Source organism: Perognathus longimembris, chromosome 19, assembly GCF_023159225.1.
Source record: "Perognathus longimembris pacificus isolate PPM17 chromosome 19, ASM2315922v1, whole genome shotgun sequence".
NCBI lineage: Eukaryota > Metazoa > Chordata > Mammalia > Rodentia > Heteromyidae > Perognathus > Perognathus longimembris.
In genome coordinates, this window is record NC_063179.1 from 38,136,512 (window position 1) to 38,150,495 (window position 13,984).

Sequence of the window (13,984 nt, forward strand, 5' to 3'; positions counted from 1 at the left end):
ACCTTTAGCAAAAGGAGTCCAGGGTCAACGCCCAGGCCGAGTTCAAGCCCCAGGACCAAGGTGGAGGAGGTGTGGGGTCTCAAATGTTGACTCATTTCAAATCCCAGTGCTACCCACAACATTTTTTTTTTCCTGTTAGTTGTGGAGCTTGATCTCATGGCCTGGGCACTGTCTGTGAGTTATTTTTGCTCAAGGCTTGTGCTCTGCCACTTGGAGTTACAGTACCACTTCTGGTTCTGGTGCTTAATTGTGGATAGGAGTCTCATTAGACTTTCCTGCCCGGGCTGGCTTTGAACTGTGATTCTCAAATCTCAGGCTCCTGAGTAGCTAGGGATTATAGGCATGAGCCACCAGTGCCCAGCCTAACATTTTTTAAAATAAAAATAATTAAAAGCCTCTGTTTGGTGTGGAACGACTTTATTCTGACCACCTATTTATGTTATTTGTAAGAATAAATAAAAGCATGCTTTTATAGATATAAAGCAGAGTCGCTTCTGTTGCAGTTTTTAAATCAAATTAATAGTTATTTTTATAATTGATGCTATCATAGGTGAAAATTAGCTGATTCCCTTAAAACTAGAAAAATTAAATTGGATTTAAAAATGTTTGTTGCATTTTAACAGTTTTTTGTGTGTGAAATTTTTGATAGCTCGAGATGTCTTTTTAATGATAAAGAAGCCAAATTATAAGAAACTAGAACTTCAAGTATATGCAACCTTCTTTGAAATCTATAGTGGAAAGGTATGTGGAAACTTAATAATTTTTAAAATTGTAAAAAAAAATACAGGCTGGATATGGTTGTATGTTCCTATAATCCATGCTACTCAGGAGGTAGAAACAGAAGGATCATGGTTCTTAGGCCAAGTTGAGCAAAACCATGAGAGAGATCCTGTCTTAAAATAAGGCAGGCAGGCACATTGGCATACATCTGTAATCTCAACTATTCAGGAGGCTAAAGTAGGTCATTGTGTGAGGCTGTCTCCGCCAAAAAGTACCAGGAGCATGGATTAAGTGGTAGCAAACTTAGCTAGCAAGCTTGAGGCTCTTCCCAAAAAAGAGGGGAGGGAGGTAAAAAAAAACACAGAAATTTTAAACATTTTCAGGTGTGCAGTTCAGCAGCATTGAGTATATTCACATTGCTTTCATTCTTCACTACTATAAATTTTATGTGTATTTTGTTAAATTGCGTTAGAGTTCTTTTTGTCTTGAGATATAAAAAATATCATTTGACAGCATGGGTAGGAAAGTCCCTGAATCTCTTACCTCCGATTAACTAATTCAAAGGAGCAGCTTCAATCCTGCCCTGGGACTTCTCCCGCCTTTTTTCTTTGTCTGCAGTAGAAGTAGATTGAAGCCAGATGATTTGGGGTATTTAGCTGTTAACTAAAATTTCATAGGTTTGATTCCTACTCAGAAAAGGCCAGAAGTTGGCACTGTGGATCAAGTAGTAGTGTGCTAGCCTTGAGCACAAAGACGCTTAGGGACAGCACCCAGAGTTCAAGCCCTAGGACTGCCCCCCCTCAAAAAAGAAAAGAAAAATAAATATTATTTGAAGCTCTTGTTGTCAAGCAGCATTCTAATATTGACTATTTTCATCTCAAATAATTTTCAGACTCTTATTTTTGTACAACTGTTTTTTTTCTTTTCTAATTTGAATATGGTTTTTTCATAGGTATTTGACTTGCTAAATAGGAAAACAAAATTAAGAGTACTAGAAGATGGAAAACAGCAGGTTCAAGTGGTGGGATTACAAGAACGAGAGGTCAAATGTGTGGAAGATGTCCTGAAACTTATTGACATAGGCAACAGTTGCAGGTAAATCTCAAGAGAAGGAAATTTCAGTTTTAGAAATTAGGAATAACTTAAAAATGAATAGTTTTCTCCCATGTATTTTGAAATAAACATTGTTCAGCCCGCTGCTGGTAGCTCATGCCTATAATCCTAGCTACTCAGGAAGCTGAGATCTGAGAATCACTGTTCAAAGCCAGCATTGGCAGGAAAGTTTGTGAGACCCTTATTTCTAGTTAATCACCAGAAAAACCTTAAGTAGAGCTGTGGCTCAAGTGGTAGAGTTTTAGCCTCGAGCACAAAACCTCAGGGACCATTGCCCATGCCCTGAGTTCAAAGCCCCAGGATTTTCTCTCTCTCTCTCTCACACACACACACACACACACACACACACACACACACACACACCATTCATAAAATTTTTTGTTACATTGTGATTTGAGTGATTCCTGCTAATACCATAGTATTGGGAGAATGGGAGATTATAGTATATGAACCTCCTCATTAAGAGTTAAATTAAGAGTGTCTTCTGAATTTAAATCATTAAATCTGGTTAAATAGATGTTTATGTTGTTGCTTTTGGAGTAAAAGTACCATGGTTAATATGATTTGTATATATCAGGATGTCTTTAATCACTTTGCAGAACATCTGGTCAAACATCTGCAAATGCACATTCATCTCGGAGCCATGCAGTGTTTCAGATTATTCTCAGAAGAAAAGGAAAACTGCATGGCAAGTTTTCTCTCATTGATTTGGCTGGAAATGAAAGAGGAGCTGATACTTCCAGTGCAGACAGGCAAACGAGGCTTGAAGGTGCTGAAATTAATAAAAGCCTTTTAGCACTCAAGGTAAATAAAATGCATTTAATTGGGAAAGGCCTTTCACTGTTGACTTTAATTTTGTTTGATTGTAAAATAATAGGGCTGCTTTTAACCGACTAAAAAAGAGAGGGGTTTTCCAAATCTAGTTGTTATACTTGAATTTATAGCTTTTGTTTATTGTACCTAGGGTAGGTGAATTTGCAGGCTTATTCTGAGGCTGCCTAGACAGACACTGAAGAGTTGTAATCAGTTGTGATTTCTTCAGGAAGACAACAGAACTGAGCGAATAAGTAATGTCTTAGAAAGAAGTATGGAATGGTTTTCAAAAGTTAGGCCAGTTAACTTTCCTTTAGTAGAAAAGCAAAGGGTGGAAAGATTACAATATAAGATGTATATTTGTCTTTTCCTTTACTCGAAAAGCAAAGGGTGGAAGGATTATAATATGTACAGTTTTTTCTTTTGGAATGTTACTTTAAAATTTTACTTTGTACAGTATTTCTATTGCCTGTCACTTTTGAACACTAGTCATAGTTTTCAGATAAAGTTTTTGGAATGATGGGAAAGCCTTATCCATAATACCTGCTTTCTTAATTTTCAGGAGTGCATCAGAGCCTTAGGTAGAAATAAACCTCATACTCCTTTCCGAGCAAGTAAGCTCACTCAGGTGTTAAGGGATTCATTCATAGGTGAAAACTCACGTACCTGCATGGTAAGTGCATTTTTGTTTTTAGTGTCTTTAATGCTGAAGGTATTGTTGTACAGTACCTAGGAAATTTAAACCCATATTTATTCCAGTTGTTTCAGTCCTTTTTTTGTGAGCGGTTATGATATTTAAGATGATGTGGTCCCTGCCAAACTGATAGAAAGGAATATATTGCAGCTGTAATGTGTTGTGTTGATTCCACTGTCTGAATGTGTGTGCGTGCGTGTTTGTGTGTAAAATGAATAAATACATTGTAAATACACTGTTTTTCTCCTGGAGATTTTTTTGGTTTGGATTGGTTTCATTTTGTTTAGCAAACATTAACTCCACACTTTTTTCCCCCCATGGTGTGTGAGCAGCAAATGAAAATATAAAACCTAGTTACTCAGGAGGCTTGACATCTGAGGATCGAAGTTTGAAGCCAGCTAGGGCAAGAAAGTCCTTGAGACTCTTGTCTCCCATTAACTATCAAAAAGCCAGAAGTGGAGATGTGGCTCAAGTGATAGAGGATTTCCTTGAGCAAAAAAACTAAGGATAGCACGTAGGCCTACTTTAAGCCTCAGTACCAGAACCAAAAAATAATAATCTCTTTTAAAGGATTTAGCTGTTTGCTTATAGTACTGTATTGTATACAAACCCCAGGACCAGCAAAAAAATAAATAAAAATAAAATTAAGAAGAGGCAGTCATTCAGGGTTGTTCCCTTAAGTGTTTTACCTTCATGTATCGCTAATCTTTTTAATAATTTTCTGGTTATCTTGAGAGTTGCTTATATTTTTAATAGATTTGATAACTATATGGTTAGAGATCAGATGTTATTCATAAATATTTTTAGAAACCTTTGTAAAGTAAAACCTAAAGGTATTATTAGTTAGGTTTATTTTCTTGATTATTTATGATATTTTTAACTTCGATTTTTTTTTTCCCCTAGATCGCCACAATCTCTCCAGGAATGGCATCCTGTGAAAATACACTTAATACATTAAGATATGCAAACAGGTATGAAAGATATTTTTCTGATTTGAAATTAGAAACTAATATATTAGAGCAGTAATTAGCATGATTTAATATCTCATAGGGCAGTTTGACAGTATAGTTCATGCCTGTGTAGCATTGGGGAAGCTTAGGGAGGGGGATCTCAAGTTTCAGACTAGCCTGAGGGACATAGTCATCTAGGTACCAGTGGCAAATGTGTATAATCTTAGTTACTCAGAAGGCTGATACTAAAGGATTGTGGTTCCAAGCCAACCCAGGCAGAAAAGTCCCGACACTCCATTTGCAATTAACCAGCAAAAATGCTGGCCTTGGAGGTCAGTTCAAGTGGTAGAGTAGCCAACAAGCAACCTGACAGGAGCTGGGAGCCCTGAGTTCTAACCCTGGTACTGGCAGAAAGAAAATGAAACAAGCAAAACAAACTGATAGGGTAAACTATATCATTTTTTCAATTTTGAAAATAAAATTTTAGGGTTGGGAATGTGGCTTAGTGGTAGAGTGCTTGCCTAGCATGCATGAAGCCCTGGGTTCAATTCCTCAGCACCACATAAACAGAAAAAGCTGGAAGTGGCACTGTGGCTCAAGTGGTAGAGTGCTAACCTTTAGCAAAGAAGAAGCCAGGAACCATGCTAAGGCCCTGAGTTCAAGCCCCAAACTGGAAAAAATAAATAAATAAAATAAAATTTTGCATGTTACTGAATACACTTCTTTTGTGAAGTTATAAAAATAAATGGAAATGTTTTGTATAATTTGAGAAGAGCCGGATGTGTTTATTTACCTTTATGTCTTAGAACATGATTACATTTTATAGGTTAAGAAGTTAATATATTTTACTTACATGATTACACTTGAGCCATGCTAATTCTTCTTAAATTACTAAATAAAAGGGGTTTGGTGTTCTGATGGCTCATACTGAGATCTTAGCATCATGATTCAAAGCTAGCCATGTAGGAAAACCGGTGAGACTCTTACCTCCAGCTAACCACCAGAAAAAACCAGCAGTGGTGTTGTGGCTCAAAGTGGTAGAGCGGTAGCCTTGAGTAAAAGAAGAGCTCAAGGACAGCTCCTGGGCCCTGAAGTCAAGCCCCAGAACCAACAACAAAAAAATCTAAAAGGGGTTGGGGTAAGGTTCAAGTGGTAGTAGGTCTACTTAGCAAGCATGAGACTCTGAGTTCAGTCCAAGTAATACCAAAGGAAAGAATGTGATGTAAATGAAAATAAAGGGGCTAATCTGTATTATGAAAAATTATTTTTCCATGTATTAAGAATTCTTGACATTAAGTGCTTATATATGGGAAATATAGAGATTGAGAAAGAAATTTAAGTTTTTCAGGTCAACATGGATGCCAGCAGTGTTTCCAGCTTCAGTAAGCGGCTGAGTCATTATTGATAATATGTAAAGCAGTTTATGCTTTGTACTCAGGAATAGTTTCAAATGCACATGGAATTTCAGGTTGGGATGGGCACATTTATGTATGGTGGGAATTGAGGGATAGTTTATAATGGTACACACAGACCCTAAGTGACAAAACTGAAGATAAATCCAGTTGTTGTCATCTGACAAAATTTGATATGTACAGGAGAGTATAGTGAAAAGACACTGACAACTGTCATTGACCTGTGCAGGATAAAGGACAAACAGGTTGCCTCTTTCTGAAGCTGAAATAACATTCATTGTCTTGGGTAAAAGAATAATTAAAAGTCTTCTCTCTCTCTCTCTCTCTTCTCTCTCTCTCTCACCTCCCTCTTTCTCTCTCTTTCTCTCTGTGTGTGTGTGTGTGTGTGTGTGTTGGTAGTGGGGCTTGAACTCTGGGCCTGGGCACTGTCCCTGAGCTCTTCAGCTCAAAGCTAGCACTCTACCACTTGAGCCACAACATCACTTCTGGTTTTCTGATGGTTAATTGGAGATTAGAGTATCACGGACTTTCCTGCCTGAGCTGGCTTTGAACCACAATCCTCAGATCTCAGCCTCCTGAGTATCTAGGATTACAAGCTTGAGCTACCAGTGCCCAGCTTTGATTAAGAGGTTTTAAGAGTAATATTTGAGGATTATGATTCCTATAAGCCGTAACATTTGGCTTGGGAAGGAATTTGTAAGACAGGAAAAAATTGTGAATGAGATTAAAGTCCAAGTTAAATTCTGAAGCAGATGAGAAATGAGCTTTGGAGTAAAAAGAGTAAAATGAACTTGCCAGCATGTGTGGCAAAGAAACTTTGAAAAGCCATGATCTTAGCCATGATCTAAGTCAGGTATGGAAGGGTATACTACACCCAGCTCTTGTACGGTGAAGACAAAAGAGTCTTGAATCTTCAAGGGCAGCTTAGGCTACTAAAAAGACGCTGTTTCAAATACACACACACACACACACACACACACACACACACACACACACACATATAAAGGGCAGATAAATCTAGTATTCAACTTTTGACTGTAGATATACTTGCATACAAACAGGGTTTTGTTTATACTTGGGACTTAGATGTAAGTTTGAGTTATGTCACATTGTTGTGTGACTTTGGATACTTTGAGTCAGTTTTCTCATTTATAAAATGAAGATAAAATGTCACATTCTTATAATGCTTAATGGTTACTAATCCTGATACCTGGTATATAGGAAGTAATAAATGTTGCCTACTGCTACTAAATGAGATTAGCCTAGTGTTCTTTGTATCACTCACCACAAAAATTCGAGTGACTATTTTCTCAGTCATGTGAAGGGGTATTTCCTAGCTAATACTGTTCTAAATGTATAAGCACATCTTAATTCATTATGGCTAATGGATGTCTTAATTATATTGCATCCAGTTTGAGAAGAACTGCAAAAGTGCTGAGGACTCAATGCTAATAAACTATTCATGCTTTTGACCACCTAAGGAAATTAGTGAGTGATCATGTAGTTTAAGTAAGAGGCATTGAGATTTAAGGCCTAAATTTCTAGGAAGGATTATGAGGCAAGCACTTCTTATAGGACTTTTTTTTTTTTTTTGGCCAGTTCTGGACCTTGGACTCAGGGCCTGAGCACTGTCCCTGGCTGTAGGAAAGATTATGAGAAAAGGAAAGTATACCAGAAAGGAAGATATTAAGGGATGTGCGCACGGATACCTGTGCATACTGTTTCTGGGGCTTGAACTCAGGTCCTTTTTGCTCAAGGCCATCACTCTACTTGAGCCACAGCTCCAATTCCAAAAGTCTCATTGGACTTTTCTGTTGAGACTGGCTTCTGACCATGGTCTCTCAGATCTCAGCCTCCTGAGAAATTAAGATTCAGGTTTTTTGTTTTCATTTTTTGTCAGTTGTGGGTCCTGGGCTCTGTGCTCAAGGCTAGTTCTCCTACCACTTGAGCCATGATGCCACTTCTGGCTTTTGAGTGGTTAACTGAAGAGTCTCATGGGGACTTTTATGCCTGGACTGGGTCCGAGCCCCCATCCTCAGGTCGCAGCCTCCTGGGTAGCTAGGAATAAAAGCATGAGCCACCGGCGCCCTGCAGATTCAGGTTTTTTAAGAAGGGGATCCATAGGACTAGGCAGCTCAGAAACTTCTTAATATGGACTATTTGTTTAAAAATAATGTAAATACATGACTAGAGCAGTGGTGTGAAATCCTTTTTGAAACAAAACAGTACTAATTAAAAAACTTGAAATGTGCATTGCTGTTTTCACAAGAGCATTTCCTTTTCATTTGTTGCTGTTTTGGTACTACAGAGTAAAGGAGTTTGGAATTAGTCCTTCAGACATTCCCTTCTCCCAGGGTAGTGGCAATCGCCCTGATCTATCTCCTTCTTATGAATATGACGACTTTTCTCCTTCGATTACCAGGTCTAGTTCATTCTATATGTAACATGTTTATAGTTTCCTTTGAATTGTCTATTGATAAAACATTTTATTTGCTTCTTTTGTCCTGAGCCATTTTATTTTAATTTTTTACATTTCATTTGGCAGGTGGTGGTGGTTCTGCATGATCTACATTTTCATGTCCTTTATTAATTCATTTGCTTTAAAATGTTGATTTAGAATTTGGGCTTCATTTTTTAAAGGATGATGTCACTTTCATATATTTGCCACTGATAAATTCTTTCTTAAAATGAAGAATTTAAACTTTATAACCTATATTTCCTTCTGTACAAGAAAATAATAAGCATCTTCTTGATTTAGAGGATACCCATTTCCAAATGTGTAAAGTATGGGTAAACATTTTAAAAATAATAGAAATTAAAATCTTGTAATCTTTGTACATTATAATTTCCTATTTAACTATCTTAATATTGAGCATTGTGACTATCAGAAGTTTGATAAACCGAAGTTTTCCAGATTTCCAGATTTTAGCATGACCACTTTGTGGATCTAAATGCTATTAATTCATTGCCATATTTTGAATCTATATACTTAGTGCTAATTTTTACTTGCTATATACAATTCAACTTGAAGTTGTTGTAAAATTTCTTAAGTAAACTCCTTGAATTAAACAACACAGATGTTTTCACAGATTTCAGATAAATTTGACCACAGAGGTGACATCATCAGTTAGACTTTGTGAATTGTTCTTATATTGATGAAGTTGGGGTTTTTTTGTGTGTTTCTCTTAATGGGTCCTAATCTTAGATGCTTTTTATGTATTTATAGGGTCAAAGAACTGACAGTAGATCCATCTGCTGCTGGTGATGTCCGTCCCATTATGCACCATCCACCAAACCAGATTGATGACTTAGAGACACAGTGGGGTGTGGGGAGCTCCCCTCAGAGGGATGATCTAAAACTTCTTTGTGAACAAAATGTGAGTGGCTAAATTTAGTTGTAACTGATCTACGTTTTTTCAGTTAATAGCAGCAGGTAATTAAAATGATCAAGCACAAACAGTACACTTACATGTAATTTCTTTTAATACAGTGAGGAAGTTAAGCTTTCTGTGTGATACAAAGTTATTTTCATAGTCATGGCATCTTCTCATGGCAAATTTACTAGCTACTTTACTACAGAGCATTGCATGTATTTGCTAATAAGCATTTTACTTAGTTATTTTTTAGTTTTCTTATTTAATGCTAATAACTCAGTGTGGTAAGGGCTATAATTACCCCTACTTTCTGGCTGATATTTGAAGAAGTTTAATTAACTTGGCCAAGATCAGGCAGATGTCACAATCTTAGGTCTGTATGCCATAGCCAGATTCTATTGTTATATAATAGTCTTACAACATATTTTGGGTAGATGTTAAGTCAAAACTATTCCAGAATAACATGAAAATGCTCCTTTTTGTTACCGTGTTCCATACCACTCTCCATTAACCAAACTGGGCTGACAGCAGCACTAAAGCTGACAAAGATGATTTGGCCTGCTCTGGACAGCACGTTGTATTCATGTTATTTGGCTATGGCAGCTGGCGTGATGCTGCTGGCATCTAGTGGGTAGCGCATATTACATTGCACAGAACACTGCCTCCTCTGCCCTAGTCCCTGAAATGTGTCAGTAGTACTAAGGTTAAGGAAACCTGGGTTAAAGTTGAGTTCTACATTGTGAACTACAGGAGTTAACATTCAAAATGAAATCCTCATCAAAATCCATCTGCTCCAGCGGTTTTGAAGAGACTGCAGTTGTCTTTGAATGCACAAAGCAATCCCTGCATTTTACCTAGATCAGGTATCTCCCAAACATAGAAAAGCAACGAGTAAGACAGACACTTCCTATAGCGTTAGCTTGCTTTGCATTTTATTCTGGTATTTGTTGAGCCTTTAGGTTGATTATGTGACCAGAAATAATCCAGCATAGGTTTTCACATTGTGTTTCACAATATTCATTTTTTTTTTATTTTCCCACCTCCTGGGTTGATAGAGAACTAGCCTGTAGTTCAGTATTGATTCAGGTATATATATTCTTTAATGTTACGGCTTAACAAGATAGATTAAAATGGAATAGAATTCAAGATACTCCTGTTTTGTTTGGTTGCCAGTCTTGAGGCTTGAACTCAGGACCAGGGCACTGTCCTTGAGCTTCTTTTTGCTCAAGGCTAGCTAGCACTCTACCACTTAAGCCACAGCATCACTTCCGACCTTTTCTGTTTATGTTGTACTGAAGAATCGAACCCAGGGCTTCATATGTGCTAGGCAAGCACTCTACCACTAAGCCACATCCCCAGCCCTACTCCTGGTTGTTCCCCCTACTCCCCCCGCCCCACACTCACATTAAAAAAATAAAAAGCATACTTTTAACATGGTTGTCTTTACCATTAAATGCACATTTTGGAAAAAATATAATTTTTTATTAACACTGAATTAGGAAGGAAGCTCTAAAAGGTAGTAAGTTTTGACTTGATATAGTGTGTGTGTGTGTGTGTGTGTGTGTGTTTTTATTAACACTGAATTAGGAAGGAAGCTCCAAAAGGTAGTAAGTTTTGACTTGATATAGTGTGTGTGTGTGTGTGTGTGTGTGTGTGTTGGTGTAGGTGGAAAGATGTCTTTGTGATACACTTACATGGTGTTTATGTGTGTTGTGTTTGATGAAGTAAAACTGTAATTTGTTGATTGAGATTTCGGTAAAAGCTGCTATAAATATGCTTCCCACTCCCAGCTACTAGGAGGCTTGTACAGGATGATTGTTGTAGTCTAGCAGTTAGAGGCAAACTAATGAGACCTTGTTCTTAAAAGTTTTTGGTTTTGTTTTTTTCTGTAAAAATAAGTAAGCAGATCCCTTTCTGCACAGAAGGCTGAGATCTGAGATCAACGGAAATTAATGACAGTACGAGTTGAGTCCTTCAAAACATAGTTTGGTAATCTATTTGAAGGACATAATGTATATGCCATCTAAAGAAGCTGTCTTTATCTCTTTTAAGAAATAGCAGCCCAGTATGGCAGCATATAATCCCAGCAGGCATGAGGATCACATAGTTGAGGCCCACTTGGATTGTATAGCAAGGTCTTTTTTCAGAACTAAATATTTGAAGTCTGGTGTTGCAATACATACTTCTTTCATGCTATCATAAAGTCATCAAATAATGAGCTCAACTCTCACTACCTAAGTCATACTTATACATATGTATATAAATTAAATTGTTAGTAAGAAAACAAAGTCAACCTAACTTTTAGTTAACCAGCAAAAAGCTGGAAGTGGAGGTATGACTTAAAGTGGTAGAGTACCCGTAAGTACATGAGGCCCTGGGTTCAAGCCCCTGTACCAAGTCACAAACACACTCAATCACAAATCAGTACTAAGAAAACACACACAACTATACTATAATCAATATACAACTATACACTAATCAATACTAATGAAATATTTAATTTGTGTTTACAAGTTTATATTTGGCCTATTCCAATAGAGATTGCTTTTTAAAGGAAATTTTGCAGTAAAGCCTACGCTAAGTGAAAATTATTACCTGTTCATTTATTACTTATTCAACCTTATTGAATAACCTTATTGCCTCTCTCAGTAAAGTTCTTATTGAGAGTTACATTATTATGCATAGAAATACACTGTGACTTTTTCTTTCAAGTACATGTATTTTAATAATCTTGACCATTACAACATTCTTACCCTGAACAATAATAATGTTAAGTGACATTGAAAAATCTACTGTAAGAGCTCAGTGTTAAGAGTATCTGCAGCATGTTGTGCCCCAGGTTCAGAAGTCTGCAGAATCAGAACAAACAAAAGAATCCTACTTTTAAAACATATAAATAATTAAGCTTTATGACATAAGTTTTTACTTTTTTTTTTAAGGAAGAAGAAGTTTCTCCACAACTGTTTACTTTCCATGAAGCTGTGTCCCAAATGGTAGAAATGGAAGAACAGGTGGTAGAAGATCACAGGGCAGTGTTCCAAGTAAGTATGAAATAACCTTTCCTCAAAATAATTCTTGACAATCTATGGTCTAAAATTTATAACTCTGACTGTAACATTGGTCTTTCACATATATTGGCCTTTATGTGTATATAGTGTATTTGTAGACCATACAATAGTAGTTTATTTCCCCATAAGATGTTTGCTTAACAGAATGACCAATGTCTCCAAACATTTTTTTTTTCCTTTGGTCATGGGGCTTGAACTCTGGGCCTGGACACTATCCCTGAGCTCTTCAGCTGAAGGCCAGCAGTCTATCACTTGAGCCACAGAGCCACTTCTGGTATTCCAGTGGTTAGTCCTCCAGTGTCTCAAAGATTTTCCTGGCCAGGCTGCTTTGAACCCCAGTCCTCAGATCTCAGCCCCCTGAGTAGCTAGGATTACAGGTGGGAGTCACCTGTGCTGGGCTTTTCAAACATTTCTTTCACCATATCAAAAATCTGTTTACAAACCTTTTTTCTGGCTCCTTTTTTGGTCAGTTGTCCAACTTTAGAGAAAAGTAATATAAGATATGAGGATAAAGTCTTGTATAATCTGATCTCTCTACTTTGAAAGTTACCAATGAGGATTCTGCCTTGATAACTTTAATCCTAATCACCTTGCCAAAAAATGTACCTCCAAACACTGTAGTTGCATTGAATTTCTGCTTACTACCTTAACAATGCTGATTAAACTCCAAAATGATTTTCAGAGACAGACAGACTCCATCAGATATGTTAATTCCAAGAGGCTTCTAAACTCCAGGCTACCATCGTTCCCATCAAATGCTTAGGAGCTTTATTATGTCCATTCTTATTCTAGAGATAGCTGTTGAGGTTGATTCATTGCCTCCACAAAATTCTCACTCAAGGTAGAATTGTGTTTGTGTTTGAACTTAAGGAAAGATTGTATAATTTTGGTATCTGTAAAGATGTTTTATGTTTATTAATATTTTAGGTATGTTTCATTACATTTAATAGAATTGGTAAGCTGGTATGGTGTTTACACAGAGTTATAACTGGATCATTGAATTTTTATTTCTAGGAATCAATTCGTTGGTTAGAGGATGAAAAGGCTCTTCTAGAGATGACTGAAGAAGTAGACTATGATGTGGACTCCTATGCTACACAACTCGAAGCTATTCTTGAGCAAAAAATAGACATTTTGACTGAACTGCGCGGTAATTGTTTTTCATTTTAGTGTTTGGTACAAATCTGCCTGTCCACAATAAATACTTAGTGGGAAATTTTCATATTGCAAGATGATTTCTAACATAATTTCCCATTCTCTAGCTAGAAAATACATTCTAATATTTTTTCCTTGATTATATATAGCATTTAACTTTGACTTCCTTTTCTTAGATTTCATGAATGTCAAGCATATCGGTAACTTTGAAGAAATTACTAACTACATAATGGATTTTTTTACTCTTAAGAAATTTAACTGTCCACATAATTTTTGGATTAATATGAAATGTTTGAGAACATCAGATCTAGAATTTTCAACTCTTTTAAATTGCTGCACTTGCTTAAAAAAGATAGTGTAGGAATGGGGAATAGAATTTTCTTAATACTGAGAGAAGAAATACCTGGTTTTTAGTTTAATTAAAGACTGTTCTCTTTTAGGTACAAATATATGGGGACTAGAGGTTATGGCTCATAATAAGTGTATTAATAGTCTCCTGCCTGGGCTGGGGATATGGCCTAGTGGCAAGAGTGCTTGTCTCCTATACATGAGGCCCTGGGTTCAATTCCCTAGCACCATATACAGAAAACAGCCAGAAGTGGCGCTGTGGCTCAAGTGGCAGAGTGCTAGCCTTGAGCAAAAAGAAGCCAGGGACAGTGCTCAGGCCCTGAGTCCAAGCCCCAGG

The 13,984-nt window shown here is 37.0% G+C and overlaps 1 protein-coding gene across 4 annotated transcripts in view; it reads left to right on the forward strand.

Moving 5' to 3' along the window:
• The window catches only part of Kif2a (kinesin family member 2A), a 57,346-nt gene that overhangs the window by 39,270 nt on the left and 4,092 nt on the right, over positions 1 to 13,984 (forward strand). For 2 of the 4 annotated variants that reach the window (XM_048368439.1, XM_048368440.1), the window contains exons 12-20: positions 650 to 741; positions 1,673 to 1,815; positions 2,433 to 2,637; positions 3,209 to 3,319; positions 4,244 to 4,311; positions 8,011 to 8,124; positions 8,929 to 9,079; positions 12,016 to 12,117; positions 13,159 to 13,294. In XM_048368439.1, coding sequence (XP_048224396.1) covers positions 650 to 741; positions 1,673 to 1,815; positions 2,433 to 2,637; positions 3,209 to 3,319; positions 4,244 to 4,311; positions 8,011 to 8,124; positions 8,929 to 9,079; positions 12,016 to 12,117; positions 13,159 to 13,294 — 1,122 coding nt within the window. The remainder of the gene's footprint in view (positions 1 to 649; positions 742 to 1,672; positions 1,816 to 2,432; positions 2,638 to 3,208; positions 3,320 to 4,243; positions 4,312 to 8,010; positions 8,125 to 8,928; positions 9,080 to 12,015; positions 12,118 to 13,158; positions 13,295 to 13,984) is intronic. The other 2 variants (XM_048368437.1, XM_048368438.1) reach the window with 1 other exon arrangement.